We start from the raw sequence: 17,576 nt of genomic DNA, 5'->3' as shown, positions 1-17,576 counted from the left end.
GAAGCTGAGGAGGTCCTTTCCTTCCCATGGCCTCTGTATCTTGTCACGGCATGATCTCATAGGTCCCTTATCCCAACAGCTAGTCCCCAAGGCTCTGCAGGGGTGGGGCTGAAGTCACTGTGGGAGGGCCTGACCTGCTCCAGCCCTGGTCCTTGCCTGCTGAAGGTGCCGGGGTCAAGGGCAGAGGCTCAGGAAGATGGGCAGAGCTGCCTTCAGACCCTGGCTCTTCTATTTATTTGATGTGGGGCCTCAGTTTCCTCATTTGTAAACTCAGGATGGTGTTGGTAACCTCGCAGGATTATTGGGAGACTTGTGATAATTTTGCAGGTGGGTGGAGTTTCCAGCTGACTACCTGGCTCCTAGTCTCCTGTAAACAGTATCTTCCTCCTGGACCGGTGAGGCTCACCCTGGGCTGATGTAGGGGCCTGGGGCAGGGGTCTATTGGTGCAGAAGAAAGGCCTCTGTGTCTGGCCTTGGCCTTGGCCATGAAATCTCAGCTGCTGCGTGGGCATCAACTCTGGGGCAGGACAGAGTCTGTCCTTCCTTGCTCCACGGGCTCTGACCCCTTCAGGTGACCTCAGGACTGAGCAGGACTCTCCTCACCTCTGCCCCTGTTGGGGGCTTTCTGACTGACTGGGCCAGGACCCCCCCTCTAAGCCTGGTCTGGGTCTCCACAGTGGAGGCCTTCACCGCGTCTGGTCTGGCCTCTCCCCACCAACACCCACACCCCCATCCCAGCCTTGGGTCCGCCCAGTGCCCAGAGCAGGAGGGTTTGATCTGGAGCTGGTCAGCTTGTGGAAAAAAACAAACACCACCCGCCCAGTTCTGAAAGCCTGAACCGAATCAATGAACAAATCGTGGGAGGCCCAGCTCCTCCCGTCCCATTCCCGCCCCACCCCCTCAGGACTCTCCACTTAAAACCACAGTGGTGGTCTTTCCCCTGATTCCAACCGCACTTAGCAAAACTTGGGGAAAGTTCAGAAAGTAAAATTAAAATACCCTCACATTCTACCCAGAACAGCCCCTGCTCACGGAGTAGTTGGTCGGCATTTACTAAGGGCCAGGCCCTGTGCCGAGCTGTTAACCAGCAGCAAAATTCTGTCATCCCCAAATTACAGATGGGGAAAGTGAGGCCCGGGTGTGGACTGAACCCAGTCTGCCTCACTATGCCTCCACTACCAGCCTTTCGCGGGGTTCCCACGGGAGTTGCCTGTGCAGCGCGGTGGACCCTCCCCGTGTTCCTGGCACACGTCTCTGCCTGTTCATTAAGTGGCTGCATCAGAAGCGGCCAGGACGGCAAGCGAGCCGAGGCTCGACTGCATTTCCCACATGGCTCTGGTCTTTTGCCTGCCCTGCTCACCCTGCCTAACCCCTTCTAACCCCTCCGAACCCCCGAACTCCTCGTCCACTCCCAGCCGCAGTCACCTGGCGGGGCTCACCCCTCCCCGGCCCTGCTCGGGAAGCTGGGACTAAGCAGCTGCTCCCAGAGCGGTGGCCCAGAAAAGACAGTTTGAATCTGGGCCAAGGCTCCTGCGGGCCGAGCTGTGTCCCCACGCTCCCTCCCGAGACACTCTGTCCCTTCGCCATTCAGAAAGCATTATTTCAGAGAAGGCCAGCTAGCTGGGAAGGGTGGGTGTGCATATGTTGTTCCGACCCTGGGCCTCCCCTGTGCCAGCCTCACTTGAGATGCCAACATCTTGGGCCCGGTGGTGGGGAACAGGAATCGTGATTCTCTCCCTCACTCCAAAGACCCAAGCCCCCTCTTTCTAGCCCCTTCCTCCTCCTAAGACCTCCCTTCTACCTTCCTCTGAGTTGCAGACTCATACACTCCCATAATCCTCCCAGGACCAGGGAGAGGCCCAGAGGATTCCCTTCGGAATGCAAAGCCATTCCGGGTCAGGCTGCTGTGCACTTCCCCACGCTACATGCCCCAGATGTTGATGCTGGTGGCCTTGGGGACTTTCTAATCCTCAGTTGAGGGAAAGGCATTGGTCAGAAATCATAGTTAACTGTGGCACCTGGACTGGCACTCAGCCTGCACAGACACTCCTGTAATTCAACTTCTGGGCACCTGGTAAGCAGCCAGCCCCAGTGGTTTCTGGAAAGAAACTGAGAGGTTAGCAGTGAAAAGCCTGAAGGGTTAATCCTGGGTTGGCTGGGAGGATAGACCCAGGGTGTGGGGCCAGGGCCCCTCCTGGTACAGGAGTCAGAGGGGGCTGGGGCAGGGCTTGGGTGCCCTCTGGGTAGGCAAGGGTTAAGTCCTCCGGGCCTCCCAGGCTCCATGCACTCTCCCCTCCTGCCCTTTCTCCTCTCCAGCCTTGAGCTCAGTACCCACAGTCACCGGTGAACCCAGTCTCATCCTCATGGCCTGCCTGAGCCCCTCGCAACTCCAGAAGGTAGCGGCCTGCAGGGGTAGGGGCAGGGAGGGTCAGGTAAAAGTAGGGGAGCCCCTCGGAACTTCTAGTAGTCCCCAGCCCCGGAAACTCAACTCCCCTACCATTTTTCGGAAGAGGAAACTGAAGCCCGTAGTGGTCGGTTCCCAGCTTTGACTCCTATCCTCTGCACACACAATCTGGGGGATCCAGACTACAGGATCTAGGTGGGATGGGAATGCATGTGTAAGTGACTGAAACCCTAGTAAAAGCCCCCGCCAACTGCTGGTCCCTGCCCCAGATCGGGCCTGCAAGCAGGGGGCAGGGCCAGAGATGGGCCCGACTGCCTCTCTTGCCTCCCTCCCTCCCTCCCCTCCCTCGCCAGTTGGGTTGCCTGGGTCCCACGTGCTTTCAAACACAAAAGGGTAACTCGGGTGGGAATTAGAGCTTCACAGGCTTTTAAATAACATGACCCTTGTTGTTTGTTCCTGATGGCAAGAGAAAAATACAGAAAAGCTCAAAGGAGAACATTTAAAACCACCCATAAATTGTGCGCTGACACTATTTGGATATACAGCCCTAGTCTTTGTAAGGTCCATCTTAGTAGCTACTGCTGACGGCTTATTGAGTGCTTGCCATATGCCCAAGTTCTCAACAGCTAGGATACTAATTTGTACTTGGCTTTTTGTTTTCTAACCAGGAACATGTATTTCTATGTCAGTAAATATGTTTCACCACATGAATTTTTTCAGGCATGTTGTGTTCTCGAAAGACCATGCTGTGTTGGACGAGTCGCCTTGTGCTGAGCATTTATTTAGGCTGTTTCCGATTTATTGCTGTCATTAAACAAGCCTCAGTAAATACCCCTACACATACATCTTTGCTCCCCTGTTTGCTAATCTCCCATGGCTCCTGTTCCCCACCCCCAGGCCCGAGGATTCTAGCAGTGAGTTTATGGGATCACAGGTATGACCAGTTAGCTGTGGATGACCCAGTTTCTAAGGAGGCAATTTTCAGTTTGATTCTAAGATGTGGATTAAGTTTCTATCATGCAGAGCTGCCCAGAGACAGAAGGGCCCGTGGCAGGTGGTCCCGAATGTCCCAATATCCCATGTGTTTGTGAAAGCCGAAACTGAGCATCCATGGGGGAGGGAGGGAGGGAACTGGGGCAGAAGGTCAGTGGTTGGAAATCAGACACTTCACTGTGGGTCAGGTGGTGACTTCCAGTGTTCCTGTTCAGATTAAGACTTTATAATGCTCTGCAAGCAAACGTGTAGACAGCCTTTCTCTCTTTATCTCTCGATAGCCTCAGATTGAGAGGACTAGAGGCAAATCGGAATAAGCCATCAGTGTTAACTCTCCACTGGCCGCCCACTGCACTCAGGATAAAGCCCACCTCCCTTTCACCCCCACCCTCACTCTGCCCCATCAGTTCCCAATTCCTCGGGTTCCTCCCTCACTCGGGGGCTTCCTGTGTCCAGCTCCCTCTGTCTGAAATGTTTCCCTGACTTCGACTCCCATTATGCTGCTGGCCCCCTTCAAACGCCCCTTCCTCAGAGCTGCTGCCCTGAGCCCCCTCTGCCTTCTGGTTTACATTAGATTCTTCTGCCTCTGGTTCTCCCCCCACTTGCACTCAGCAGTTTGTGACAGTATGTCCCCCCGTTCCATGTCAGTCTCCTTTGCTAGGCTGTGGGCTCCGGCTTGCTCATTACTGAATCTCCAGCTCCTAAAACCATGTCTGGTACACAGTAAATGCTCGATCAATTTTAGTTGAATAAACAGGTGAGATTGTATTCCCCTGTGACCCACTGGAGGAGAAGGTGGGGCACACCTTCCCTTCCTCTGCCTCCTTCCTTCATTCCAGCAGCCAATATTAATTGCTCCTCACTGGCGGGGGGCCATACACCATGGCCAGGGGTGGGGACAGAGCTATGAACAGGACACTTGACCCTACCTTCACATAGCTTTGGGTTTGGGAGAGGGGTCAAATCAGTTCTCATAAAGTGTATCCGAGAGCTGAGGGGAGCCTGAGTCTCCTTCCCGCTTGCAGTTCCGGGAGGATGGATTTCTGGTACTGGAAAGATTCCTGTCTGCGGACGAGTGTGTGGCCATGCAACAGAGGATTGGTGAGATAGTGGCCAAGATGGACGTCCCTCCTCACTGCCGCACGGAATTTTCCACCCAGGAGGAGGAGCAGCTGCTGGCCCAGGTTGGTGCCTGGGGCGGGTGAGAATGGGATCTGATCTTTGACAGGGGCTCAGTCCCTTGGGAGAGCAACAGCCCGGAGGCCCATGGCTCGTCCTCATAAGGAATCAGGCCCTAGCCTTCCACGTACCAGGCTCTGGGCTAAGTGCCTCAAATGCACATTTCCTTCACTCCTCACTATGAATTTATAAGATTGGCATTATTGTGCCCATTTGCCAGGTGGAGAAAATGAGGCTCAGCTCACTTGCCCCAGACCACAGGGTTAGTAATGACAGAGCAAGGCTTTGAACCCGGATCTGTCTGATACCAAGTCCGAGCTGTTTACTGGTCTGCTGTATTTCCTCAGTAGGTCCCCTGCCCCAAATGGCCTTCCTGTGGCCCACAAACCGGAATGGGCCACGTGATTCTGATGGGCCCACTTGTCCAAAGTTTATCCCAGAATGAGACTAGAAACTCTGCTGTTTCCCTCCCGTGACCTAACAGGACTCAGTATAATTTGAGATGGGGAAGCTGAGACTCCTGGGTTCTCCCATACAGTTTTCTTAACCCTTCAGAGTCTGAATTTATGAGCCTGTCTGACCTAGGTCCCCAAGCCAAAGCCGTCTGTGGTCCCGGCCTCCTAATGGGGCTCCCTCCTACTCACGCAGAGGAGCTCCTGCCATCTGGTGGGAATAAAAGGAATTACAATGGCTGGAAGTTTCGCAACCCAGAGAATGAGGACTTCGGAGGGAAAAAGAGTTACGGAATGATAATTTCCTCGAAATAGTTTCATTTGGAAGCAAATCCAGACTCCTGGGTGGGGAAAGCTGAAACGGGGTTCCTGTGTCCAGGGTCACTCAAAAACTCCAAGGAGTGAGGGGCTAGAATCTTGTGCCCTCCAGGCTGCATTCAGAGACCCATGAGGAGGTGGGGACGAGGACAGGAGAAAGTGTGTATAACTTGTTTTGTAATCCTTGCAAAGAGATCAGCACAGTGCTTGGTACTCAGTCAACCCACGTGAAAGACTTTGGAATAGGTGTTCAAAGCAAAGAAGATCAGGGGGCGTCCGGTCTAGTTCTCCCTTCCAGCATACCTCCACTTTTCATTGTCTTTGAGTTATTTTACAACTCTGTAAGCTGGATAGAATTGATAATAACTATAGAAATAGACATAACCCGCATCTAGCGGAATGAAATTATTATTCAGTGCCCTGTACTGTTTACGATTATTCAGAATGCGATCATTATTATTATTATCGCCCGGTAGATAGATCAGCTTTGCCTTGATTTGTAAATCCGTTTCAGCATTCATTATTGCCTATACGTGTGTGGTTCCTGGAATTTCTCCTTTGGACATCTTACTGGTTCCCTTGGGAAATAACGAGTTAAGTAAAATCTTTGACGCATTGAGCATCATTATCTTCAATGTTATTATTATCGATTACGCTCCCCTGACTTGTTCGCTTCACCCTCATCCTGGTGCAGGCAGAGGAGCTAAGAATGTTGAAAAAAGCTTTCAGTTTTCAGCAGAACGGCTTCGAAGGGGCCTGCCGAGGCACCACGCCGAGCCACGTAGGCAGCGGTGAGAGTAGGTGTACACATGTGAGGGAGTGGCAGGGCTGTGTACCTCTGGGGAACCCAGGTGGGGGGGTCAATGCCACTCAATTCCACCGATATTGCTACGCAAGAAAGTAGGGAGCTATATATGATGATTAAAGCCATGGGAAGACACAGGGCATCTTCCCGGAGCATCGTTTTCATACGATGCTAAGAAATTTAAAATGTATTATAATTAATAAGAAGAGGTTACTAAGAAAACAGAAGATTAATACTAGCTTCTATTTATCAAGGATTTAGCTATGCCCTTGCAGAGTGTTTTTTATTTAGCAGCCGCAGCAGCAGAAATAATAATAATAATAATAATAATAATAATAATAATAAATATTCACATGGCACTTATCACCACCACTCCAAGGACTGTTTTAGTGCTTTCCATATACCAACTCATAATCCCCACAGCACCTTATGAGACAGGTGCCATTAATAGCATCTATATTTTATGAGGAAACCAAGCCCAGAGAGGTTCAGTGGCACAGTCGTGGTCATACAGCCAGTCGGTGGCAGAGCTGGGATTTGAACCTAAGTATCCTAGCTCCAGGGTCTGTGCTCTCCACAACTGTAGGAGTCAGCCTCTTCTACCTGCAGCCTCTCACTGTCTGGGGGAGGTCAGTTCTGTTATTTTCCTTTGGCTTTGATTTCCCAAGCCTACCTGGGAATCGGACCTGTTTGATTCTAGTACCTGTGGTTTGAATCACACCATACTGAGGATATAAGTCATGTGACTTATTAAGAGGTTTCCGAGAAATTCCATGCTTTCAGCTTCTGGTTATGCTTCCAGGCACTTGGGGTTCCCATGCCTTGTCTGTGCCTCAGGGGATGGGTTTGAGAAGCGCCAGTGGGGTCTGTAGCCCTGTGGGATGGGAACCATCTGAGTCCTCTTCCCTCTTCGCTAGGCCTGGCTCTTACCTACCTGATGATGCTCTCTCAGGCCCTCCCGCATCCCTTCCCCACAGGGCAGCACAGACTACTTCCTGAGCAGTGGCGACAAGATTCGATTCTTCTTCGAGAAAGGCGTTTTTGACAAGAAAGGTCCGGAGCTGGGGCCCTAGAGGTGGGGGTGCACTGGACTCGGGTATCTGCGCTCCCAGGGCTGGGGGTTGGGTGTCGAGGCCAGCTACCCCGGGGGAGGCTGGACTCTAGCTCGTCTGCCTTTACCTGTTCCTTGTGCCACAGGAAATTTCCTGGTCCCTCCAGAGAAATCCATCAACAAAATCGGCCACGGTAAGCTGGCACCTGGGGAAAAGGAAATGGGGAAACTGAGGCCTGAAGAGTGTAGGGGTTTTACCCAAAGCCTAAAGTCAGCGGCCCAGACAGTGGCGTTGCCGCCTGCAGTGCCCCCTCTGGCCCTGCTCTTCTGCATCTTATAATGCTAATCACGTGTCCTGCCTGGGAAAAGGTCCGCCAAGCCACACCCACCATGCAGACGGGCACGTGCAGACCCCTCAGCAGTCTGCTCTCTGGCTTGGGGATGACCCAGGCCCCAGGGAATAGGCACTCCTGTGTCCCTCTGATTGCTGGAGCCTCCTTAAGTAGCATCTAACATGTTTGGGGCCTCCCCGTTCTGAGACCCCAAAACCAAGCTAGGAAACCCTCTTTTCTTTTCTTTTTTTTTTTTCAGGATCATGCATTGTAATTTATTTCATAGATCATTTATTTTCAAGCTTGAAGTTATATCATGGTAGCTTTGTTTAAAAAAAAAACTGTGGTAAAATATATATCACAAACTTTACCATCGTAGCCATTTTGAAGCGTATAATTCAGTGGCATTAAGTACATTCAGCCCTCACTTTTTTTTTGATTGAGGTATAGTTGACATATAACATTTCAACCCTCGCTTTTTGTAGTAACAACAATAATAGCAAATAAAGAGAAGAGTGACGATTCTGTGCCAGGCCCTGAGCTGTGGCTGTGACTCCGTTAGCCCTGTGAGCCCTGTGGTAGCCTGGGGTTAGGAGGTGCAGGGTGGGCCTTCTAGTCCCATTGTACAGAGGAGGACGCTGAGGCTTACAGGAGAGAAGTCGCACAGAATAAGTGGCAGTACCAAGATTGCTACCAAGTGATCGGTCCCTTGGAGCTTTTGTCCTCTTGAGGAGTGGGAAATCAGCGCTGGAGTAAGGGTCGCAGATGGCTAGAAGGTCAAAAATAAGGTCATGGGTGGGATGGGGCCTGAGATGGGGCGAAAGTATCTGTGGGGCCCATTCTTTGGTTACAAACAAGAAAAAGCTTAATATACACAGAATTGTTGGGAGTGAGAGCTGAGTCTGGATGCCCAGGGCTAGGCATGGGAGGGGCTCGTCGGGGCTGGGGACTGTCCCATCAGTCTGCCTCTATCCCACAGCTCTGCATGCCCATGACCCTGTCTTCAAGTGTATCACACACTCTCCCAAGGTTCAGGTGAGCAGAGGTGGCGACAAGGTTGGGCAAGTGGGCCAGCTGTGAATGTGGGCTGGCAGCGTGACCTTTGACATCCTCCAGGCCTTGGCCAGAAGTCTGGGCCTCCAGATGCCCGTGGTGGTACAGAGCATGTACATCTTCAAGGTGAGCTCGTCGTCCTGCCCAGGCCTCAGTTTACCCTCTGTAAAATGGGCAGAATATTCATACCAAGACCAAAGCTGCCACTAGGAGGATCATTAACTTGGGGGAAGAACGTGTAAAATCTGCCTCCTCCGGCTGAGATGCCTGGCCCTTAGTTGGTTTTCAGTTACAATTTGGTGGTAGGAGAGAAGGGGATCCCCAGGACTCCATCCTCCCTGCTCTGGCTATTGAAATGCTGTTCTCAGTGTTCAAGGCACAGCTTGGCGCCACCTCCTCCAAGAAGCCTTCCAGCAATCTTGGGAAGAGAGGGACCAGCCTGGGTCCCAATCTCTCCCACTGCCCCTCACATCCGCCACGTGTTCTGTTAGGCATGCACGTGGTCAGATTGGGGGTGCCCTGGCAGGCAGGGTGGTTTTCCTCTTTGCAGCCCTCCTGGGCCTGCCACACAGTAGGTGCTTCATAGCTGGGTGTGGATGTGAAATCCTTGGAGGTAAACACCTGTGCCCAGGGAAGAGCTTCCCATGAGACTCAGTGGTCCCTGCTCTCTCCTGCCCTCCTCTGGTCTCACTGGGCCCTTCCTGTCTCTTGCAGCAACCTCGTTTGGGTGGCGAAGGTGAGCTGAGTGCAGACTGTGGGCCCAGCAAAGGCCCTGGCGGAAAATCTGGACATTAGTCGTTGTGCGGTCTTCAGAGGGAGGGAGGGCGCTTGTCTACCCGTTCCCAGGCCAGGGAGGAGAAGCCACTTTCTGTTCCTTTCTGGGACAGTGGATTGGGAGGGTGTCCCTCGGTATAGTGGTTCCTGAACCTAGCCACAGCGCCTAGCTGGTTAAAAATGCAGATTCCCGGGCCCGGTTTCCTGAGATCTTGAGTCGGTAGGGCTGCTAGGGCCTGGGAATCTATATTTTAACAAGTTTCTTGGAGGACTGATTCAGCATACAAATTGCTGATCTAATTCCAAACCTCACTGGATGCACAGATACCCTTTACATCCTCTCTCGTGAGTGATTATCCACTTCTGCTCAAATACCTCCAGTGACAGGGAGCTCACCCCCTCTCAAGTCATCCTTCCTTGCATGAGCCCAAGTTGGCCTCCTTGTGACCACCTTCTCCTGCCATTCAGTTAAAGGACAGTCCCTTAAAAGGATGGCCATCCCTTCCCAGAGTCCAGCACCTCCACGTCCTTCAGTCATTCTTCCACCAAATGTTTTGGAGCACCCACCATTGGGACGCCTTCCTCTGGACACTGTCCAGGTTGTCAATGTCCCTTTTAAAGTTTGGTGCTCAGAAAAAACACGATTCCCCAGGAAGGAGACGAGATGAGCACCCCGGTACAGGCGAAGGTCATTTATTCAGTGGTCCTCCATCCTGGCTGGGCCCCAGCATCGCAAGGTGGGGGGGTGGGTTAAAATGTGGGTGCTTGGTCAGTTGTCCCCACTACTTCACACTTATACCACTGGGGGGAACATCTGGTGGCTGGAGGTGCTTGTCTCTGGCTATGGACAGTGGCCTTAGTTACCTGGCCAGATTTAAACAAGAGCAGCTCCTTTTTAGCAAACTATTACAAAGTTGGGTCCTGTGATGGCACTTGTCACACATCATCTCATGGAATCCTCCAGCAACCCCATGAGGTAGGTTACTGTTGGGGATGCTTTATAGTTTAGGAAATTGAAGCTTTGAGAGGTGAAATATCTTGTCCCTAGTCACCGAGCTAGGGAGTGGCAAGACTAACCAATCATGGGAGGGCTGGGCCGGGGGAGGTCTGGGGGGACTGGAGAATGGGAAACAAGGCCAAGGCGAGGTGGGGGCTGGGCGCCTCATACCCAGGCGGGCTTGCCGCAGTCTCCCCTCACCAGGATGCTTCCTTCCTGTACACGGAGCCCCTGGGCCGGGTGCTGGGCCTGTGGATCGCGCTGGAGGATGCCACACTGGAGAACGGCTGCCTCTGGTTCATCCCTGGCTCCCACACCAGTGAGGACACCTGTCTCTCCCTATCTACTCGTACCCTACCAGTCATAGGTGACGGACCCAGAAAAAAGAGAGGCTAAAGGCTCTATCGTGGCCTGCAGGTGGAGTGTCGAGAAGGATGGTCCGGGCCCCCGCTGGCTCAGCACCTGGCACCAGCTTCCTGGGGTCAGAGCCAGCCCGGGATAACAGCCTCTTTGTGCCTACGCCAGTGCAGAGAGGTAGGCGGTATGCAGAGGGAAGGAAGGCAGGGCCCTGAGGCCACGCCCATGGAGGTCTGCCTGCTCTGACCACCCGGCTCACCTGAAGGCTGTGAAGTCACAGAATGAGAGAAGGTCCCTGGACACTGGGTGGTCAGGAAGCAGTGAGATTAACAGCAGGGTCTCCCAGACCAGTCTAGAATCCAGACTCTGCTACTTCTGGGCTCTTTGGGCAAATGACTGAATCCCTCTGAGCCTCAGTTCCCCAAATGGAAAGTCCGTGATATGATGTATCCAAGATGTCCACACAGAACCTGTGTGGCACACAGCAAGTGCTCGACAGATGCCAGCTCTTGGTGCTCCCTCTCTCTTTTGGAAATGAGAAAACTGAGGCCCTACTCAGTGTTTGCTGGCGAGATCCCAGCCAACTGGGACAGTACGGATAGACTCTGCCTGCTTGTACAAACACCATAGGGCTTGCCAAGGTCGTGGATCCAACAGCACAGCCTCAGACCCCATGGCAGACCGCAGGTCCCCGAGCTTTCAGGGCCGAGAATGGGGATACATAGGCTGCAAAACCACCTGAGGTCTGGAAGGCACTGTGTTCCTTCCTGCCCTGAGTGTCCTGACCTGCTGTGTCCCTGCCAGGGGCCCTTGTCCTAATCCACGGAGAAGTGGTGCACAAGAGTGAGCAAAATCTCTCCGACCGCTCGCGCCAGGCCTACACTTTCCACCTCATGGAGGCCACTGGCACCGTCTGGAGCCCAGAGAACTGGTAGGTGGCAGGTATGTCCCAGACGGTGTCCTGAAGAGGTCCTCGCAGCTAGATGGAGCAGTGAGACTGGCATCTCAGGGTCATCTTCTATCCTCCGCAGGCTCCAGCCAACAGCCGAGCTGCCCTTTCCCCCACTGTACACCTAAAGGCCCTTGCAGGGCTGGGCACTATCCCCTCCCGGGTGAAGCTGTGGGCCGCAGACACGAGTGCCTCACCCGACCACCCAGATGCAATAGGAAAATCTCATCTCCTCCTGGGCTTTCCTTCTGCCGGTGTCTGTACTCCTCGGCCCTGCAGGCAGGCAGGTGAGAGGTGGCACCTGGGCAGCAGGAGCCCGGCTGGGTGCCTTTCCCAAGATCTCTGTCTCTGTCTCCCTTCTGCCTCCCCCTAGAGGGTCGTGGCCACAGAATGGTTCTGGCCACTTCTCTGCTGGCTTCTTACTCTTCCCTCCTCTTAGGTAGAACTCTTTTATGGTGCAAGACATTGAATAAAAATGACTTCTGAATGCAGCTTCTTGATCCTTCTTTCCCAAGCAGCCTTGTTCTCAAGATGAGAGCTCTGCTGACAATCATCCCGGGTACCCCAGCCCCGCCTGCTGAGGTCTGCGTGATTTCCCTAATAGTAAGTCACATCTGGTGGGTGCATACTCACTGTGCCAAGAGCTGCACATGTTGTATCTCTGAGACCCCACATCGATGGGCCTTCGAGGTAGGTGCCCTTGCCATCCATGTTTATAGATAAAGAAGCTGATTCATGGGGAGATTAAGCAAACTGCTCCAATCACAGTTCAGTTTAGCAAGCTCGGCCTGATCCAGAGCCTGTGCTTCTAACCTCTACAGTCCTGGTGCTCTCCTCTTGGGAAAGGCGACCAAGCCTGGGAATCCAGTCCCGGATTCTGGTCCTGGCTCTGTGACCGACTCGCTTTCTGGTCTCAGGCTAGGCCCTTCCTTTCTCTGGAACTGTTTTCCCACCTGTATAATCGGGGGCTAGACGAGGGCTTCCATGGGTCCCTCCTCCTTGGGCATGCTTGGCAGGCACCCAGACCTTTTGCAAGAATAAAAAGAAATCCAAAATTTGTTTAGCCAGGGTCTGGCCCAGAGGTTGCAAATCGGGGGCCACTGGCTGATTCCAGGCCACAGATGTATTTTGTCTGGGCCTGAACTCAGCGGCCATACAAGTTTGTGAACTTGATTTCTAGCCCCTACTGTATATATGGACAAGCCAAGGCCCAGAGGACAGAGCCTTTTCCTGAGGGCACAGAGTCAATGAGGCAAAACCGCTGCTCTTCTCTGACAGTTTGCCACCTCCTTCAGCAAGCAGAAGGGAATCTGAGAAAAGGGAAGAGTTTGTCATCTCCTTTGAGCTCCCAAAGGAATGTTTCAACACTTTCCTCTGAGGGAAAGGACTTGGCGGTGACCCCACAAGTTCCCTAGAGGTCCACTCCTGGCTTCTGGCCATAGTGGGCCCAAATTCTCACCTCTTCCTGTGAGGCCCCTCCCTGCCAGGCTGGGTGAGAAGCGGGGAGAAACCTGCTCTTCTTCCCCCAGCCCTTTCTCACATACAAGTTGATCTTTCCGCCTTTAGCTCTTTCTAGCCCAAATGGGAGGAATCACATGTATTTGTCACATGTACTTTCCTCTTGGGTTCTCCTCCAGATAAAGCTAAAGTCACTCTTGTCTCCAAGTACAACCCAAAAAAATACAACCCTTGGCTTGCCTGGCTTTTTGCCGAGAGGAGGACTGGTCTTGGGTAATAATGACACTTTACCCTGGAATGTTAATTATGCTCTGTGGCCTCCAGTGTCTACTCTAGGCTCCTCTGAGGATTGCAAGGTGGCAGGGGCGGGGGGGGGGGGGCTATAATACACTTAAGGTCTTTGAACTGTTGTAGTATCCTTTATCCTTTTTGCTTTTTAAATATCAGCAAAACAAAAGCTGGGAGAGCTTTAATTTTTATTTTGAATCTGAATCAACTGAAAAATCAAATCTGCTCCTCACCCCTTGGTTCTTCATGCCCAAGTGGCTGGCTGCTGTGTGGACCATTTATCCTCCCCATGTCTCCACTTCTTCCATCGCTGCTACACAGCGGCTAGGCCATCAGCAATATCAGGAGGTAGAGAGGCAAAAGGAGATTGTCTATCTGCGTAGTGTATGCTTCTAGGAGAGACACCATGCTAATGGATCCCAGAATCCAAGCATAACTGTCGTTTAGGTCCACTCCACTGTCAAAGATTAAGATCAGAGCTACAGAAATGATTTGTGCAAATATAGATGTCATGGTCCCCTCAAAAGTCTTTTTGGTTCCAGGCCAGCGGATTTCCCCCATAGTACTGCCAAAGATGGAGGCCACGGTGTCACCCACACCCACGGCCAGGACACCGGCATAGGGGACCAGGGCCCTTGCTCCTCCCAGGCTACCCTTCTGTGTGCAGGGTCTGGGGACTAGCCAAATGGGAAGAGACATGCCCAGGAGCAGGTAGATGTGTGTCAGGATAAGCGGTCCACTATCTCGTTCATCCAGGAAGAGGGATAGGAGGCTCCGCAGAGTGTGGCCCAGGGGCTTAATGCGGAAGTAGCGCACATACTCCAGGAAGATGAAGACTGCCAGACATACAGTGGCAGCCACGTAGAGTAGTGACCGGTCAAAGATGATACCTGGGACATAGGTGGCTACCACAATGAAGTGGAAATACTTCCGGGCAATGGTGGGGGCCTGGTGCTTCTTGGACTCAGAAGACGACCTCTTGGCATTCTGGTACAGCACTACCAGGCAGGCAAAGGTGGCCAGCAGAGACCAGTAGGCTAGGAGGTAGATGCGGGTTTCTGTCTGGAAGAGGAATTGAAGAAGCCAGAGCAGGGGGTTCCTGCGGATGAGCCGGTGCAGCCAGGGTAGGACCACACCAAGACCCAACACACCAGTCATAAGGTGGAAGAAGATGGAGGAGGCCCAGGTACCTGAGTCCATGAAGACAAAGAGGGTGCTGAAGAAGATGCCCATGAGCACCATCCCTACTACCACTACCAGCAGGAAGAAGTCCACTGGGTCTCCCTGGCCTTCTACCACTGTCAGAGAGCGCTTGATGAGCTGGTTAAGCAAAAAGCTGATGCCGCCCAACACCAGCAGTGCCTCCCCAGGGGTGAAGCAGCGGGGTAGCAGGTACAGCAGGATCATGTTGAGGTAGACGAAGATCAGCAGGACCTCCAGGACCTCGATCACCTCACCCACACTCAGTGAGTGCTTCATGATATAAATGATGACACTCCCAGCCAAGCCCACGATAACACAGGTGTTGGTAGGCACTGGGCGAGTGATCCCCAGCGCCAGCACTGATGAGAAGAGGGCCACTGCCATGCCAGTGGTTGCCACCACAATTCCAAAGCGCTCGAAGTATGGGTTCCCCGCAGCCTGGCAGCGCTCCTTCATGACCAGCCCGAGCAAAGGCATGACCATGGAGGCGGGCAGTAGGCCACTGTTTGCAGACATTCGAAACTGGAAGACAGCGCTTCCTTGTTGTAGCAGCCGGTCCCACTTGTACTGGACGTAGAAGGCCTGCACTGCGAGGGCCACGGCGCACCACGAGTACCGGTCCAACACGGATGCGTGGATACTCAGCACCACCGCGAACACCACTGCCGCCTCTGCCAGCACCGAGCCGCTCAGCAGCGCTCCGGTCCCCTGGGCCGGGGGAGCACACTCTCGAGTCATTTCTCTAGACCTGGGACCCTGGGCGAACCGGGGTGACTAGGGTCGCTTTGGACTCTGGGCCCCTAAGCCCTGCCAGGCAGAGAGCCACAGCTTCACCCAAACGGCACCTTCTCTCTCCGTCGTCCAGCTGCAAGGAGGGAAGCTCTACTGGAGGCCACTCTCTGAAACCTGGGAGTTAGTGTCCGGTCAGTCTCCACCGTCTTCCACCTTTGGCGTAGACGTCGTCTCTCAGCCGACTTCATTCCAGCCTCGGACGCCCCAGCCGCGGGTTCCTCACCTTTCTGGGAGTCGCCATCTTGGCCCCGCCCCACCATCACGTGACGGAAAGCCCGTCCACGCGCCCGTCTGGAGGCGGGCGGTCACGTGGACGCGGCGTTTGGGGGCGGGGCTGGGGCGCGCGCGCGCGAAGATGGCGGCTGCCGCCGGTGGGCCGTGTGTGAGGTGCGGAGCGGGCCGAGCCGGCCGGGGTGGCTCTGAGGCGCGGGGTCGAAGCCGAGCGGAAGGGGGGCGGGAGTTGGGGGCGCGATGTGGCGGCGGTGGCGGGGCGAAGCCCGGCTAGGTGGACGGGCGCCGAGACGGGAGGCGGTTACGTCCAAACGGTTCCCGCGCGCGCGGGGGATCTGAGGCGACTTCTCCAGGAGGGGGGCCGGTGCCTCAGTCCTTCCCTCAGCACCGGCCTCCCGTCTCTTCACCCAGTCCCTTTCTCTTCCTCCCCTCTCCCCACCGGCAGATCCCTCGGTCCCTCCCCCCTGTGCCCCCGCGCTTCCTTGTCCGGCGTGACGCTCCCTCGAGGCGCAACGGGGCGCTTCGCGGTCACCGGGGAGAGCCCCCACCCGCGTCCCTGCCGCAGCCTCCTGTGCCCTGCCTCGGCGACGCTGCCCACATTCCCCAGGTGCTCTCGTTAGGAAGTGTTTCTTGCGGCGCCCAGCCACTTCCCTGCGGTTTCTGCCTTCTTTCATTCATCCGTCTATTCATGTTTTCCGGCGTTGATCCCGTCAGTCCCAGATCCTCCGAGAGATCCCAGGCACTGTACCGGGTTTTAGAGACGAGAAGATAAAATATTAACGAGAGACAGTCGCTTACAGAGCGCTTACTAGCGCCAGACGCTGGGGAAGCGCTTTCTGTGCATTGTCTCGGGAGCCTCGTTCCGCCGTGAGGCGCCTTCTGTTTCACGGATGACTCACAAATCCAGCTCAGAACTAGCCAAGTGGTAAAAAGTGAGGATGCGAACCGAAACTTTAAGCAGATCGCCCCATCTCCATCTTCCACGATACAGCTCGAAGTGTCTTCCTCTCTTCCTGCCCCCCTCCCTCCTTAGACATCCCTGTCATTTATTGTTCCCTGTGCCAGCAGTGTTTGCCCACTTATTTGTCTTGTCCACTGCTGTGTCTCCTCAACACCCATGAGCGCACGTAACAGACCTTAGGTAAATATTTATTGCAAACATTGCCTGTCTTCTCAGATAGCACTTCCTTCACCTGTCAGCTCAGTGACATTTTCTTTGGAATTTCCACTGGGCTGCTTCCGAAATTGGAAGGACCAGTTTGCTTTTTCCTCCTCTGCTGTTTTATGTCAGCTCGTTTATCAGGCAGCATTGTGGTAACTGTGCCTTCCTTTTCTCAGGCTTATTTCATAATCATCGTGAGCTTGGGTAAAGTTAAGCTCTGGCAGGGTCAGGTGTGCTCTTTAATGCGAGGAAATACGGGAAGACAAGCATCGATTCGCCTGAAAGATGCTTTGATCATGTTGGGAAACCTACCAAACTCATACTTGAAGATGGAAGAAATAACGCAAGGATTTCTAGGCATTGCTTTGCTCATAGCCTGTGTTAGGAGAATGATCTTTCTTTTTGTACTGGAAGGCACATAACTATTGGGATCACACTGAGCAGCATTCAGTTTGAAACACCTAGAGGTCTGGACTTAGAGAAAACTTTAATTCTATTCCTGGTGCCCGCTGATTTGCAAATCACTTCAGACAGGCCACCTTACCAGTTGAGCTTGTTTTTCCAAATGTGAATCCTTTTTAGACTACTATTGAGGTGGCTCTGAAGCATGTAAGAAAGGCATTGCACATGTTAATGTGACTTAGCACTAGTCAAAAATGGAATAATATTTTTAAATCACTCGGTTTGGGGAAGGCCAGTCAAGATTTGGCAGAAACTCATTTTTAATATTGGCAATTTGGGGTATCTCTTGTGTTCTTCAGTTAATGTGGTTGTAGGA

The 17,576-nt window shown here is 53.4% G+C and overlaps 3 protein-coding genes across 8 annotated transcripts in view; 2 read left to right on the top strand and 1 right to left on the bottom strand.

Annotated features, from left to right (window-relative positions):
* Nucleotides 1-2,319: 2,319 nt before the first annotated feature.
* PHYHD1 (phytanoyl-CoA dioxygenase domain containing 1) lies at nucleotides 2,320-12,155 on the top strand. 4 transcript variants are annotated; one of them, XM_016133786.2, is made up of 11 exons: nucleotides 2,320-2,396; nucleotides 4,423-4,581; nucleotides 7,129-7,204; nucleotides 7,349-7,396; nucleotides 8,514-8,569; nucleotides 8,651-8,713; nucleotides 9,302-9,323; nucleotides 10,549-10,677; nucleotides 10,776-10,892; nucleotides 11,520-11,646; nucleotides 11,725-12,155. In XM_016133786.2, the coding sequence occupies exons 1-11, from the start codon at nucleotides 2,364-2,366 to the stop codon at nucleotides 12,035-12,037; spliced, it is 1,143 nt and encodes a 380-aa protein (XP_015989272.2). In that variant the 5' UTR covers nucleotides 2,320-2,363; the 3' UTR covers nucleotides 12,038-12,155. The 4 variants fall into 4 exon arrangements, with proteins under 4 accessions (XP_015989272.2, XP_015989275.2, XP_015989276.2 ...); XM_016133789.2 differs by having other exon boundaries at nucleotides 11,747-11,917; XM_016133790.2 differs by having other exon boundaries at nucleotides 11,520-11,657; nucleotides 11,747-11,861.
* A 1,426-nt stretch (nucleotides 12,156-13,581) lies between these two features.
* DOLK (dolichol kinase) lies at nucleotides 13,582-15,707 on the bottom strand. Its single transcript, XM_016133780.2, has one exon. The coding sequence runs from the start codon at nucleotides 15,349-15,351 to the stop codon at nucleotides 13,735-13,737; it is 1,617 nt and encodes a 538-aa protein (XP_015989266.2). The 5' UTR covers nucleotides 15,352-15,707; the 3' UTR covers nucleotides 13,582-13,734.
* A 10-nt stretch (nucleotides 15,708-15,717) lies between these two features.
* The window catches only part of NUP188 (nucleoporin 188), a 43,189-nt gene continuing 41,330 nt past the window's right edge, over nucleotides 15,718-17,576 (top strand). Inside the window, exon 1 of one of the 3 annotated variants that reach the window (XM_016133776.2) lies at nucleotides 15,718-15,792. In XM_016133776.2, coding sequence (XP_015989262.2) covers nucleotides 15,761-15,792 — 32 coding nt within the window. In that variant the 5' untranslated portion in view covers nucleotides 15,718-15,760. The remainder of the gene's footprint in view (nucleotides 15,793-17,576) is intronic. The other 2 variants (XM_016133779.2, XM_016133775.2) reach the window with 2 other exon arrangements.

Source organism: Rousettus aegyptiacus, unplaced genomic scaffold (genome assembly GCF_014176215.1).
Source record: "Rousettus aegyptiacus isolate mRouAeg1 unplaced genomic scaffold, mRouAeg1.p scaffold_m13_p_3, whole genome shotgun sequence".
NCBI classification, from domain to species: Eukaryota; Metazoa; Chordata; class Mammalia; order Chiroptera; family Pteropodidae; genus Rousettus; species Rousettus aegyptiacus.
This window is presented reverse-complemented; position numbering and strand designations above follow the sequence as displayed.